At 41.4% G+C, this 12,998-nt stretch overlaps 1 protein-coding gene across 5 annotated transcripts in view; it reads right to left on the bottom strand.

Moving 5' to 3' along the window:
* CCDC141 (coiled-coil domain containing 141) overlaps positions 1–12,998 on the bottom strand; it is a 202,846-nt gene that overhangs the window by 150,718 nt on the left and 39,130 nt on the right. For all 5 annotated transcript variants that reach the window (XM_070070578.1, XM_070070581.1, XM_070070582.1 and 2 more), the window contains 2 exons: positions 9,568–9,759; positions 4,615–4,723 (listed from right to left, as the gene is read on the bottom strand). In XM_070070578.1, the coding sequence (XP_069926679.1) occupies positions 4,615–4,723; positions 9,568–9,759 (301 nt within the window). The remainder of the gene's footprint in view (positions 1–4,614; positions 4,724–9,567; positions 9,760–12,998) is intronic.

Raw genomic sequence — 12,998 nt, 5'->3', positions numbered from 1 at the left:
TTGATACAATATCTTGTGACGGTACATAGATACTCAATAACATTATTATTTGCTTTGATCAACTCCCACTATATATTTAAAAATGGTGGCAAAGCACATTTTAAATTATTACCTATAGAGGCTGGCACCGCGGCTCACTAGGCTAATCCTCCACCTTGCGGCACCAGCACACTGGGTTCTAGTCCCGGTCGGGGCGTCAGATTATGTCCTGGTTGCCCCTCTTCCAGGCCAGCTCTCTGCTGTGGCCAGGGAGTGCAGTGGAGGATGGCCCAAGTGCTTGGGCCCTGCACCGCATGGGAGACCAGGATAAGTACCTGGCTCCTGCCATCGGATCAGTGCGGTGCACCAGCCACAGCACGCTGGCCGCGGCGGCCACATTGTAGGGTGAACCAACAGCAAAGGAAGACCTTTTTCTCTGTCTCTCTCTCACTGTCCACTCTGCCTGTCAAAAAAATTAAAAAATAAAAAAATAAGATAAAATAAAAATTATTACCTATAGAATATGCCATAATTATTAAGTATAATTAACCAATTTCAGATAGATGATGATGGATTTTCAGAAGTTAAGTGGGTTTTCAGCTCATTAAATATTGTTTCCAAATAAGTTCTTTCTAAAAAGTTTCAAAGTTAAAGTCTTGGTGCTGAGATCATGGATGATATTTCTAAGATATTTTTAAATTTCAAATGTTCTTCAGTGGGATGGTTTTTCTTAAACTTATTTAATGGGCATTTCCAAAAATATACAGATGTAGAGATAAGGTCTAATGGACCCCATAAACCTCTATCTAAGCTATGTGAAAATCAATTTATAACATCTAAGAAAAAGGAACTCATATTATGACTTCCTGTGATACAGCTTCTTGGATATTGTGATCCTTTTAAAATGGCCACTAAAAAACTGTAGGGTGAAATTCTTATCCTTGTGTAGTAGCATTCGTGTACCAAGACAAGACACCAAGGCCTCTTAACAGGAAGCAGCCTTCATTATGCCAGCATAAGACCCAGGTAGAATTTCTTACCCAAAATCCTGAGTCCCAAATAAGGAAGGGTTTTCTGTTATATATGGTTTTAGCCTCTTTGTCTCCCTCATATGGTTACCTGCATACATTTGATTGGATATTCTGATGTTACATGGCAGCCACAGGATTGATACATGACTGTGCAGGAGAAAGTAGTACTGAAGATTTTTTTTTAAACACATCCTGAGCTGTAAGCTGTCTGGCAAGGGTTAACACCATTGCTCTTTAGTAACAAGCAGAACCTGAAATGGTTACATAGAGGTTGCATATAGTCCCCATAGAAGATAGGGACTATGGTGGAAGCATTCATAGGCAAGCCTGTAACAACCGCATTTCATTCCCAGGACAGATGCCTCCTTGCTTCTTCTTCTTCTGACCTTGGGAAGGCCTCTACCACAACTTTAATCACGTCAGGCAGAAACAAGTTTAATTAAAAGACAGAGGCCTCTGCCACGGTTGAGTTTAGAATAAATTTTCTCTTCTTTAACGTCCCTACAGGATCTAGTTTATTGATCATTTTTGCATCTTGTACCATGTCTTCCATTGGGATTAAATACAAAACACACTCAACAACCATTCTTTGAAGTGGGCACTATTCTAATCCCAGAGATTGAGAGATGCACTAATTCCTCCTAGCCAGGGATTCACAATCTGGTGATTGGGGATTTAAAAAGGAAGTAAATTATCACTACACAGTGTGCTGGGTGGTGTCTCAGAGGAACCCGCAGGACGCACAGAGGGAAACCTATGACAAGTGTATACCTGCCCTGCTAAACTGTAGACTTTCTACGGACAAGGACCATGTACTCCCCTTGACACATGGCCAAGGGTTTCTCACCAAGTATGAGTTCAGAAAATATTGTTTAGTTATGTGTTGTTTAATTGAGGTCAACCAAGCTGGTTTATAGTCTGAAATCATCTTTACTAGAAAAGACTTTAAGCAGGCATGTATAACCCAAAGGGGAGGAGACCAGAGAGGACGTCAGTGTCAGCAATTTCAAGGATTCTCTTGCGGGCAATAGACTTGTTCTGTAACATTCCAGAGGGCAGAAACTTCAACCCATTCATCCTGGTTCTGACCTCCACAATTTTATAGAATAAGTTTCTTCTTTGCATCATGCCTCAGCGTTGCTGAATCAGGAGAAAGCATAGGTGAAGCTAATGAAACTAAAGTGAACATTGGGGCGAGTATGATTACAGCTTCTCCAGTTACCTTTATCAGTTTTTGACATCCTAACCCACCCATTTTGTACTCTTCACTGATCAATACCTACCTCAGAAACGCGGTAGAACCACTAGCTGCACCAACAGATGTGTTTGATTTCCTTAAATCTTAAGATAATAGACTCGAAACCCTTTCTTAAATACCAGGATTTCATTTTTAGCATGCATTTCCAATCAGCTAATCTCAGTCACATCCTCCTGAATTCGTGGGTTAACACGTTTCATCAGCTACCCACTAGATGAAAGCAGAGCCCCTGAAGCCACCGTCGAGCAGGTGTGTCAGAAGCCTGGTGTCCTGACCAGGGTCCCTTGCAATCCTTGTGCATCAATTCTCATATAGAGGGGCACAAACATTGCAAGAGAGACATGCTACCAGAGCAGAGAGAGATTTTTCTCATCACAAAAATAGAACCTGCTTCCTGTTTTCAGCTGGCATTTGTATCCATTTCTTCAGACTAAGAGGAGACCCATTGGTCTCTGGAATACCTTATCCCAGAAAAGCAAGCCAATGCAGCCATTGTCAGCTGGGCACCAGACCAGTGCCGCCCAGTGCTGCAACACAAAGCATCATGCTCTCCCACAAAGTGGCTCCCTGCACCCCAGGTCCCAGTAACTCTGAAGGAGCCAACAACAGCAACAACAAAACAGCACTGAGCTACCCAACCACTTTGAGCTCCAAGTCCAAATATTTGTGGAAACATCTCTGCTTCCACAAGCTGCCAATCCCCCTGGAAAAATGCTTTCATGTGATTGCCTTGGTAATGAACCTCTGCAATGCAAGCTTCAGTCACTGTGAAGTTTCCAGACCTAAAATCGCTGGGTGATGATCATGCGGCTTGGATAAAGACTGAATTGAGATCACAGGACTCATCTCAGCTACCTGCACTTTGGATTTCATGGGATTCTGCTAACTCCCTCGGGCGCCCTCAGCAGCTGCTGCGGCTGCATAAAATTGGGCAGCTGGTGCTTTCACACCAAATCTTTGGATGCTGTTTATAATCTTTGTTAGTGGTAGGTCCTATCAATTAAGATAATATGCACATGAGTGTGAGTGTGTGTGTGTGTGTGTGAGTGAGTGATAGGCTCTCATAAAAAGACACCTTGGGAAAAATCAAGTCCTTGGATCTCTGAGCTTTGGGAAAGTTGTAATAAGTAGTGAATCACAGTTATCTATTATCTAGGACCCTTCAGATGGTGTTATAAACACAGAATCAGGGTTCGGGAGCTAGACATTAAGTCAGAACTGAGACAAATGAATTCAGGAAGTTCTTCCACTCGTACCCAGTTCTACTTGCCGGTAAAGACACATTACAAATAAAAGAAGTGGGGCTGGCGCTGTGGCTCAGCGGGTTAAAGCCCTGGCCTGAAGCACCGGCATCCCACATGGGCACTGGTTTGAGTCCTGGCTGCTGCACTTCTGATCCAGCTCTCTGCTGTAGCCTGGGAAAGCAGGGGAAGATGACCCAAGTCCTTGGGCCTCTGCACCCGTGTGGGAGACATGGAAGAAGCTCCTGGCTCCTGGCTTCAGATAGGCACAGCTCCAGCCATTGCGGCCATCTGGGGAGTAAACCAGTGGACGGAGGGCCTCTTTCTCTGTCTCTACCTCTCTGTAGCTCTGTCTTTCAAGTAAACAAATAAATCTTAAAATAAATAAATAAATAAAAGAAGTGATTGTTCCCAACTATGTATCTACTCTCCATCCGCAGAAGCAAATGACACACACACACGACCCTTCCACCAATGCTTTCCCTACTCCAGAGCTGGCCTGCCCCAAATTCTGAGGGAGAAAAGCACAGCACACAAACGGCTACTTAGCAATCATCCTGTCTACAGATTTTCAGAAGAGTTGAATTTTTTTGTACAGTGCTTCCTCAGAAATCGGTCTGGGAAAATTCCTGATTCCTTATTCCAGAACCGTAATGATAAAAGAGGAAGTGTTCTTTTCATTCATATCATTCAGAGACTGCTGTTCATTTGTTGACCCTTAGAAGGAGATTTCACTGAATTCGACCATAGACACTCAGCCGACAGAGATTTCCTGAGGATCTGCCCTGTGCTGGGCACCATGCTATTCGCTGGAGATGAAAGGGCGGACAAGGCGGAAGTGGGCTCTTCCTCAGACAAGCCAGTTCCGTCTCCCGTCTTAGATCTCCAAAGACTGCGTGATTGACAGCCCTGGGTTAAGTCTCCTGGAGACTCCCCCACCATCTCCCTAGAATGATGTGCAGCTATTTCCTTCTCTGAGGAGATGGTCAAAAATAAAGCTTTATCTAGTCTTCCTTGGAACAAGCTGACGTACATAAAGTAAAAATATACTGCCATACGGAAGCAGATTTTAAACTTTAACATTTCATGTGAGGAATGAACTTACCTTTAGAGTGATGCTCATGAAGCCGAAGAAGTGACTTTAAGGACTCGGCACTCTCAAATTCATGAGTATTCTGGAGGAAGTCTTCAGCTTGATCTATTTTAATAGCGAACTACAACAGAAACACAGGAGAAAAACATTTACAAATTAATGTGTCATTTTCTATTCATATATATGTAAATCAATGGCCTACGGGACTTGTGTGTGTGTGTGTGTGTGTGTATCTATTACTTCACATGTGTATTGCTGTGGAGGATATATGTGAGTGCATGTGTTTGCATCTGGTCAATTTACAAAGAGTTACACTTCTTTCCTTGTATTTCTTTCATTGCTAGATCATGTATGCTGCAATAAATCAATTTGTTTACTGTTCAAATTCTATTATTTAATTTAACCAGGAGCTGGCATTCTGGTACAACAGGTTAAGCCACCAAGTATGATGCCAGCATCCCATATGGGTATTGGCTTGTGTCCCAGTTGCTCCACTTCCAATCTAGCTCCCTTCTAATGTGCTTCAGTAAGCAGCAGAAGCTGGCCCAACTGCTTGAGCCCCTGACACCCCTGTGGAAGACATGGACGGAGTTCCCCGCTCCTGGCTTCAGCCTAGCCCAGCTCTGGCCATTGTGGCCATTAGGAAAATGAATCTCTAGATGGAAGATACCTGTCTCTTTCTCAGTCTTTCCCTTTCTCTCTTTGTAACTCCAATTTTCAAATAAATAATAAATAAATCTTTTTTAAAAATTAATGTTTCATGACAATAGGTCTGATCTGATTTCATCATCATTTAAAAAAATCATCTATTATTTTTCACTTTATGTTTCTGTGTGGGAGCAAACTGTTGAAATCCTTACTTAATGTATACTAAGCTGATCTTCTGTATATTAAGATAATCGAAAATGAATCTTGATGTGAATGGAAGGGGAGAGGGAGTGGGAAAGGGGAGGGTAGTGGGTAGGAGGGACGGTATGTGGGGGAAGCCATTGTAATCCATAAATCGTACTTGGGAAATTTATATTCATTAAATAAAAGTTAAAAAAATTAATGTTTCAACCAGAATTATCGTGCCCTATAATGAATGTCATCACTTTCAGTGGTTCCAAAACAGTTTCTGAAAGAATGAACAGCAAGTTTACACTAACAGAAACCAAGTGGTTGGCTAATCAACAATCTGTGAGTTGGACTTAGGAACTCAGAAGGTTGAAAGACTCTTTTTCCCACATAATTAAGCTTACAAAGGAAAAGTGAAAGTTTCAGAATACACGAAGCAAAAATTATATATATTTATAGAGCAAGTGGTTTGAGAAGATACACACCCAATGGGTGCCTTTATGAGAAGAAACAGAATTAGAGATGTTTGAGCAGACATGAACTTTCAGCTTTTGAAGATATAATGTGCATTATTTATATAATTTATATTATAAATATTTACATAAATAAAAATGAGACTAGATACAGAATGAAAAAACTCTCATCTGGTTCAATGAAAATGCCAAACAAAATGATACCCCAAGGGGTGAGAAATAGGATTGGTTTCTCTTTTTTCTCCATGAAGAAAGTATGAAAGGGAGAAATATGCTTGAAGTGATATTAAAATCTCCAAGGAGATCATCTCAGATACAAGTTTTGGAAATGAAAAAAATATAGCTGGTTATCCTTAGTAGGAGACAAATAACTGGTTTATTTTACCTCTAAGATTCAACGGTAATTGTTATAGTTTTAAGCAGCATTTTAATCAATATGTTCACCATGGGATTAGTTTAATCAGTGAGAAAGACATAGAAGCCTACCACAGTGCTTGTCCACATTTTCAAGGTTTCTTTCAACTATTATCTTTGAAATTGGTGTTTTCTTTAATATCTTAATTAACTATTTGAATAACAAGATATAATATATTTTGATTATGAGGACAGCTGAATAACATTGAGTTATAAATGGTATGGAATGATGGGAGAGGAACTGGTGAGCATGTCCTCTTTTTTTATTTAGTGAATATAAATTTCCAAAGTACAGTTTATGGATTACAATGGCTTTCCCCCCCATAATTTCCCTCCCACCTGCAACCCTCCCATCTCCTGCTCCCTCTCCCATTCCATTCACATCAAGATTCATTTTCAATTCTCTTTATATACAGAAGATCAATTTAGTACATATTAAGTAAAGATTTCATCTTTTGAAATGCAAAGAAGGCTTCTGCCATGCTGTTAGGATAGCCTGATGGACATGAGCCTTTCTAACTTGGGGCTGGGTTCCTCAATTGCAGCGGTTGAGCGGAGAATGGCCTACCCAGTGGTTAAGTCTGTGAGCCTGAAATCATCCTGTAATCACTGTCAAGCATGAAACAGTAAGACATTTTGTACTTCTAAAGAACTCCCGCACGCACACAGTTCAGTGAGGGGATTACATCCACACATCATTAACACGTCTCACTCTTTCAGCGTCTAACAACTGATTTGAAGGATATTCTTTGAAGAGGATCTTCAAAGAGACAAAAAGAATAAAGAAAAAGGAAAACAACCCACCACTAGCAGATGACTTGTTTTTTTTTTTTCCCTGCAGAACAGTACAAAAAGTTTCGGAGCCATCATGTAACTTATATCTATATTTCACATTTGTATATAAACTTTAAAAAAATCAACAAGCACATAATTCTATACTCAGGAAAGCTTCCCTAATGCTGTCAGCTTTTATCCTATTAGGATTTTCTCTTCCCTGTCTAAAAGTTTACATCTTTATTGTTTCTGCAGCTTATACAAGGTATCAACAAGGAGCACTTTTCAAAGCTGTTCTTATTAATTTCGCCCTCTTCTTTTTTATCACTAATGAAAAATTGCTTTGGCTTACAAAGCAGTGGAAGATTCTATAGGCGTTTGCCTGCAGCTTAGTATGGAGTGGCCCAAGACTGGAGCAGGAGAACACCAGGAGCAATGAGTCTTCCCACTAGATCCAATAAAAGCTCATTCCAGCGTAAGAGCAGGAGCCCCAAGCAGCACTGTGCTTCAGCTCAGTGTTTCCCTCTGTTTCTGGAAGCAATTTATTCATCATGGAGCAAAGAGTTAGCATTCACACTGTAAGATGGTGAGAAACAAATGGTGAGCTTAGCAGTAGGAAAAAGTTAATTCCCTGTGCTCAAAGGGGCTGTTTCAGGGGTAGTTAACACCCATGCCCCACTGACTAAGACGGAATGAATCCAAATGTACCTATGATTTGGCCTCTGTAAATGTATTTCAGCTGGTTTATTCCTTTTCAGGAAAGATTATGTGTGGGACTTTCCCCCAAGACGGTCTGTAAACTGAATTATGAGTTTGGCTGTAGTGTCCCAATTTTCTAAAGCAAGCCAATTACAATAAGGCTTCTGCTCCTGTTTGCTTTTAAGTGAGTTCATAATGCATGAGATTGTCTACCCCCATTTTTATGTTCTATAACTAATCTTCTTTCCTTCATTATTTTGGATTTAGGTCTTGAATTTTGGGTTTACAAATGTCATATTTTTCAAAGCTTGTGCTTTATCATAATTAAGCAGTGCTTTCATATCAAAATGAACATGCTGCCACTTGACAGTGAAATTTCCAGTAACTGTCTTAACAAAACACAACACCTCTTCTCATGCTGCTCTTGGAGTCTCACATTGTGAAACTGGGAAATTAAAAAAAAAAAAAAAGTAATAATAGCAGACTTAAAGAAAACTTATATAGAGAAATGACCTTTTAGGTCCAGGAATATTTCCTTCTTTTGTCGTTTAGTGAGTTCAAACTATGGAAAATCAGCTACATACCTTAGGAAAGTACTCCATAAAATTCTAGTTTGTAAGTCAAACACTCTACACAATATTCTTTATATTTTAAAATAAGCAAAAAAGAAATCACATCCTACAACTTTTAGCCAATGGGAACATTCTAAACAAGTATTTATAGGGGCTGGCGCTGTGGTGTAGCAGGTAAAGCCGCTGCCTGCAGCACTGGCATCCCATATGGGCACCGGTTCAAGTCCTGGCTCCTCCATTTCTGATCCAGATCTCTACTGGCCTGGGAAAGCAGCAGAAAATGGCTCAGGCCCTTGGGCCCCTGCACCCGTGTGGGAGAACCAGAAGAAGCTCCTGGCTCCTGGCTCCTGGCTTCAGACTGCGGAGTGAACCAGCAGATGGAAGACCTCTCTCTCTCTCTCTCTCTCTCTCTCTCTGCCTCTCCTCTCTCTGTGTAACTCTGCCTTTCAAATAAATAAATAAATATTTTATAAAACAAGTATTTACAAACAATCCTATAATTAAGGTATTTGATTTAATAACTGCATTATGATCTTCTAAAGATAAAAAAATCATGATTTATGTTCTACAGTTCCTACTTTTACTTGCCATTTTAGCTAATTTTTATTAATTATATTTGATTTTTATTCTGTGACCTACATTTAAAAATATTAACAATTTTATTTTTTAACAATTAAAAAATTGAAGTGCATGTTTTGGTTATGGGGCCTTTTTCTGAACTTGCTGGACTTGTCTATTTGGTGCAAGAAAACATTGTCAGGAGCGCTATTCACTTGCCGTGGTGTGAGGAAGGAAGATTTTTTAAAAACACAAACCTCAGCCGGCGCCGCGGCTCAATAGGCTAATCCTCCGCCTAGCGGCGCCGGCACACCGGGTTCTAGTCCCGGTCGGGGCGCCGGATTCTGTCCCGGTTGCCCCTCTTCCAGGCCAGCCCTCTGCTGTGGCCAGGGAGTGCAGTGGAGGATGGCCCAGGTGCTTGGGCCCTGCACCCCATGGGAGACCAGGAAAAGCACCTGGCTCCTGGCTCCTGCCATCGGATCAGCGCGGTGCGCCGGCCGCAGCGCGCCGACCGCGGCGGCCATTGGAGGGTGAACCAACGGCAAAGGAAGACCTTTCTCTCTGTCTCTCTCTCTCACTGTCCACTCTGCCTGTCAAAAAAAAAAAAAAAAAAAAAAAAAAACAAAAAACACACAAACCTCCAAGGCATTTTCAAAAAATTCCGAGGTCAGCATAAGGAGGTCCCGTCTTCTTTCAAGCATGGAGACCAGGCCTGTCCACGCTTCGCCCAGGGTCTGGGCCATGGCGTCGTAGACCTGACTCTGATCTTTGTTCTCTTCAGCTGTCTTGTCTGCTTCCTGCAAGAGTTCCCAGACTCGATCTTCCAAAGCCTAAGTTCAGGAGGGGAAAAAAAAAAAAAGACAAAAGAGTATTACTGAATGTAAGAAGCCAGGATCCCATTTTATTTATTTTTAAAAGATTATTTATTTATTTATTTATTTGAAAGGCAGTGTGAGAGAGAGACAGAGATCTCCCACCCACTGGCTCACAACCCGAATGACCACAATAGCCAGGAGCCAGGAGCCAGGAGCTCCATCTGGATGTCCCAAGTGGGTGGCAGAAACCCAAGTACTTCGGCCACCATCCATCCACTGCCTTCCCAAGCACATTAGCAGGAAGCTGGATTGGCAGTGAAGGAGCTTGGACTCAAAGCAGTGCTCCAGTATGGGATGCGAACAGCCCAAGTGGATGCTTAACCCACTGCAGCACAAAACTTGCTCCACCGAGGTCCCATTTTTAAACACTTGGATATTTGAAAATGTGTATGGCCTTCCAAGGTCTGGGAGAGAGCTATAAACACGAACTTCCAGGCAGACGGAGGGAGCCATGTGTATTGTGGCAAACTAGGGAGCAAACCAAGATAAAAGGATTCACATCTGAACATGATTCAGACACTGGACGGGTTTATCAAAGATTATCTCTACATTCCAGGGGCAAAGAATAGTGTGTTGATCTCACATCATAAGAAATAAGAAAACTAACTGGAACACATCCAGAAGAGTGATTTAGGAAAAAAAAGTGGAAAGAAATGAACCCAGTAAAATTTACTTTTTTCTAAGTAATTGCCATTAATTGTTAGAGTGCCTGTGAAACTTAATATAAATATTAAGAATCCTTATATAGACAATATTCATAATATAGAAATTTGAATACTTATAACCAATATTATATATCATTTGAAAATAATAAACAGGAGGCAGCATTGTAGTACAGTGGGTAAATCCACCCTCTGCAATGCCAGCATCCCATGTAGGCCCCAGTTTTTGGGATCCAGCTGCCCCACTTCTGAACTAGCTCCCTGCTAATGTCCTGAGAAAACAGCAGAAGATGGTCCAAGTGTTTGGGCCCCTGCACCCACACGGGAGACAGGGATGAAGCTCGGGGCTCCTGGCTTTAGTCTGGACTAACCCCAGCTGTTGCAGCCATTTGGAAGTGAACCAGCAGATGGAAGATCTTTCTCCCTCTTTGTAACTCTGAATTTCAAATAAATAACCTGAAAGACTCAAATTGGGTTCTTGGTTCCTGGCTTCAGCTTGGTTTAGTTCTGGCTGTTCCATTTGGGAATTAACCAGTAGATAGAAGAGATCTCTCAGTGTCAGTCTGTCTGTCTCTGGTTTTCAAATAAATAAAAATAAAACACATCAACTAAAAGAGGACAATTTGAGGATGTCCTTTTTAAAAATAAATTAGGAATGAATAACAAAAAGAATGCATAATACAATAAATCAATTAGAACACTTTAAAGAATAATTCTAAGATCGAATATAGAATAAAACAAGAGACTGCTGAGAAAAAAAATGAAGTTATTACATTTAAAAATTTAAGGTATGTTCATATACATAAATTTTTTAAAACAAAATTTTTAAACAAATAAAAACTTTATTTTTAAAAATTTATTTATTTGAAAGTCAGGGTTACAGAGAGAGAGAGGAGAGGCAGAGAGATCTTCCTTCTGCTGGTTCACTCCCCAAATGGGCACCACAGCCAGGGGTCAGGAGCTTCATCCAGATCTCCCACAACTTGGATGCAAGCACTTGGTTCATCTTCTGCTGCTTTTCCATTCACAGCAGCAGGGAGCCAGACTCAAAGCAGAGCAGCCAGGCCTGGAACTAGTGCCCACATGGGATGCCAGCACTGCAGACGGCAACTTAACCCGCTTAGCCACAGCGCCAGCCCCACAAACATGTTTTGTTTTAAGATTTATTTATTTATTTGGAAGGCAGAGTTACAGAGAGGCAGAGGCAGAGAGAAACAGAGAAGTCTTCATTCTGCTGGTTCACTCCCCAATTGGCCACAATGGCTAGACCTGGGCTGATCTGAAGCCAGGAGCTCCTTCTGAGTCTCCCACGTAGGTGTAGGGGTGCAAGGACTTGGGCCATCTTTCACTGCTTTCCCAGACCACAGCAGAGAGCTGGATCAGACGTGGAATGGCCAGGATGCAAACTGGCACCTGTATGGGATACTGGCACTGCAGGGGGCAGCTTTACCCACTAAGCCACAGTGCCAGCCCCTTTTAATTGTATTTTAGAAAAAAGTTTTAAAGCAGACTTATCTTTTATTTTTATTTTCCACAAACTTTTTGAAGTACCCTCATACAAAGCAAAATGCATACCATTAAATAATTTTGTATTAAAAAAAGAAAAAAAGAGGCCAGCGCCACGGCTCACTAGGCTAATCCTCCACCTGCAGCACCAGTACCCCGGGTTCTAGTCCCAGTTGGGGCACCGGATTCTGTCCCAGTTGCTCTTCTTCCAGTCCAGCTCTCTGCTGTGGCCCGGGAGGGCAGTGGAGGATGGCCCAAGTGCTTGGGCCCTGTACCCGCATGGGAGACCAGGAGGAAGTGCCTGGTTCCTGGCTTCGGATTGGCGCAGCGTGCCGGTTGTAGCAGCCATATGGGGGGTGAACCAATGGAAGGAAGACCTTTATCTCTGTCTCTCTAACTCTGCCTGCCCCAGAAAAAAAAAAAAAGAATTAAATATTCAAGTTTATGGGAAAATTATAAATTATAAAACAAAAATTGAGGGGATGAATTTATCAAATACAAAACCAGAAATTAGAAAATTTGAGGATAATCTCTGAAATGATTTTTTAAATATGAAAACATCTGACAGATGCTAATGAAAATGACAGAGTAGATAGTCCTAAGGGCCCATCCTTTAACAGTAACATAAAAAAAAAAAAAACACCGTCAACTTTGTCAGAACTCTGGAAGGTAACCAAAGGTTTACAGCAACCAAGTGAACACTGAGCATGAAACAGTAACTTAGAAACAACAGGAGAGCTTTGAGTTTTCCTTCCTTGCCTTTGCCTGCCTCTGCCTGGCTTCTACAGGGACTGTTAGATTGAATAAGAAAAATAAAACCCAACCACACATTGTCCACAGGACTTTCAATGCAAGGGCAGAGATAGAACGAAAGTCGACAGACAGGGACAGATGGTGAGGTGCTGAAACGTCAGTTCGCTTGATATCATCACATGTATCACCTCAATACATATATCTTAAATATAGACAAAGTTTATTTGTCAATCACACCTCAATGAAACTCAGGGGGGAATAGTTCATGAATGA

This window comes from Oryctolagus cuniculus, chromosome 3, assembly GCF_964237555.1.
Source record: "Oryctolagus cuniculus chromosome 3, mOryCun1.1, whole genome shotgun sequence".
In the NCBI taxonomy this organism is placed as follows: Eukaryota; Metazoa; Chordata; class Mammalia; order Lagomorpha; family Leporidae; genus Oryctolagus; species Oryctolagus cuniculus.
This window is presented reverse-complemented; position numbering and strand designations above follow the sequence as displayed.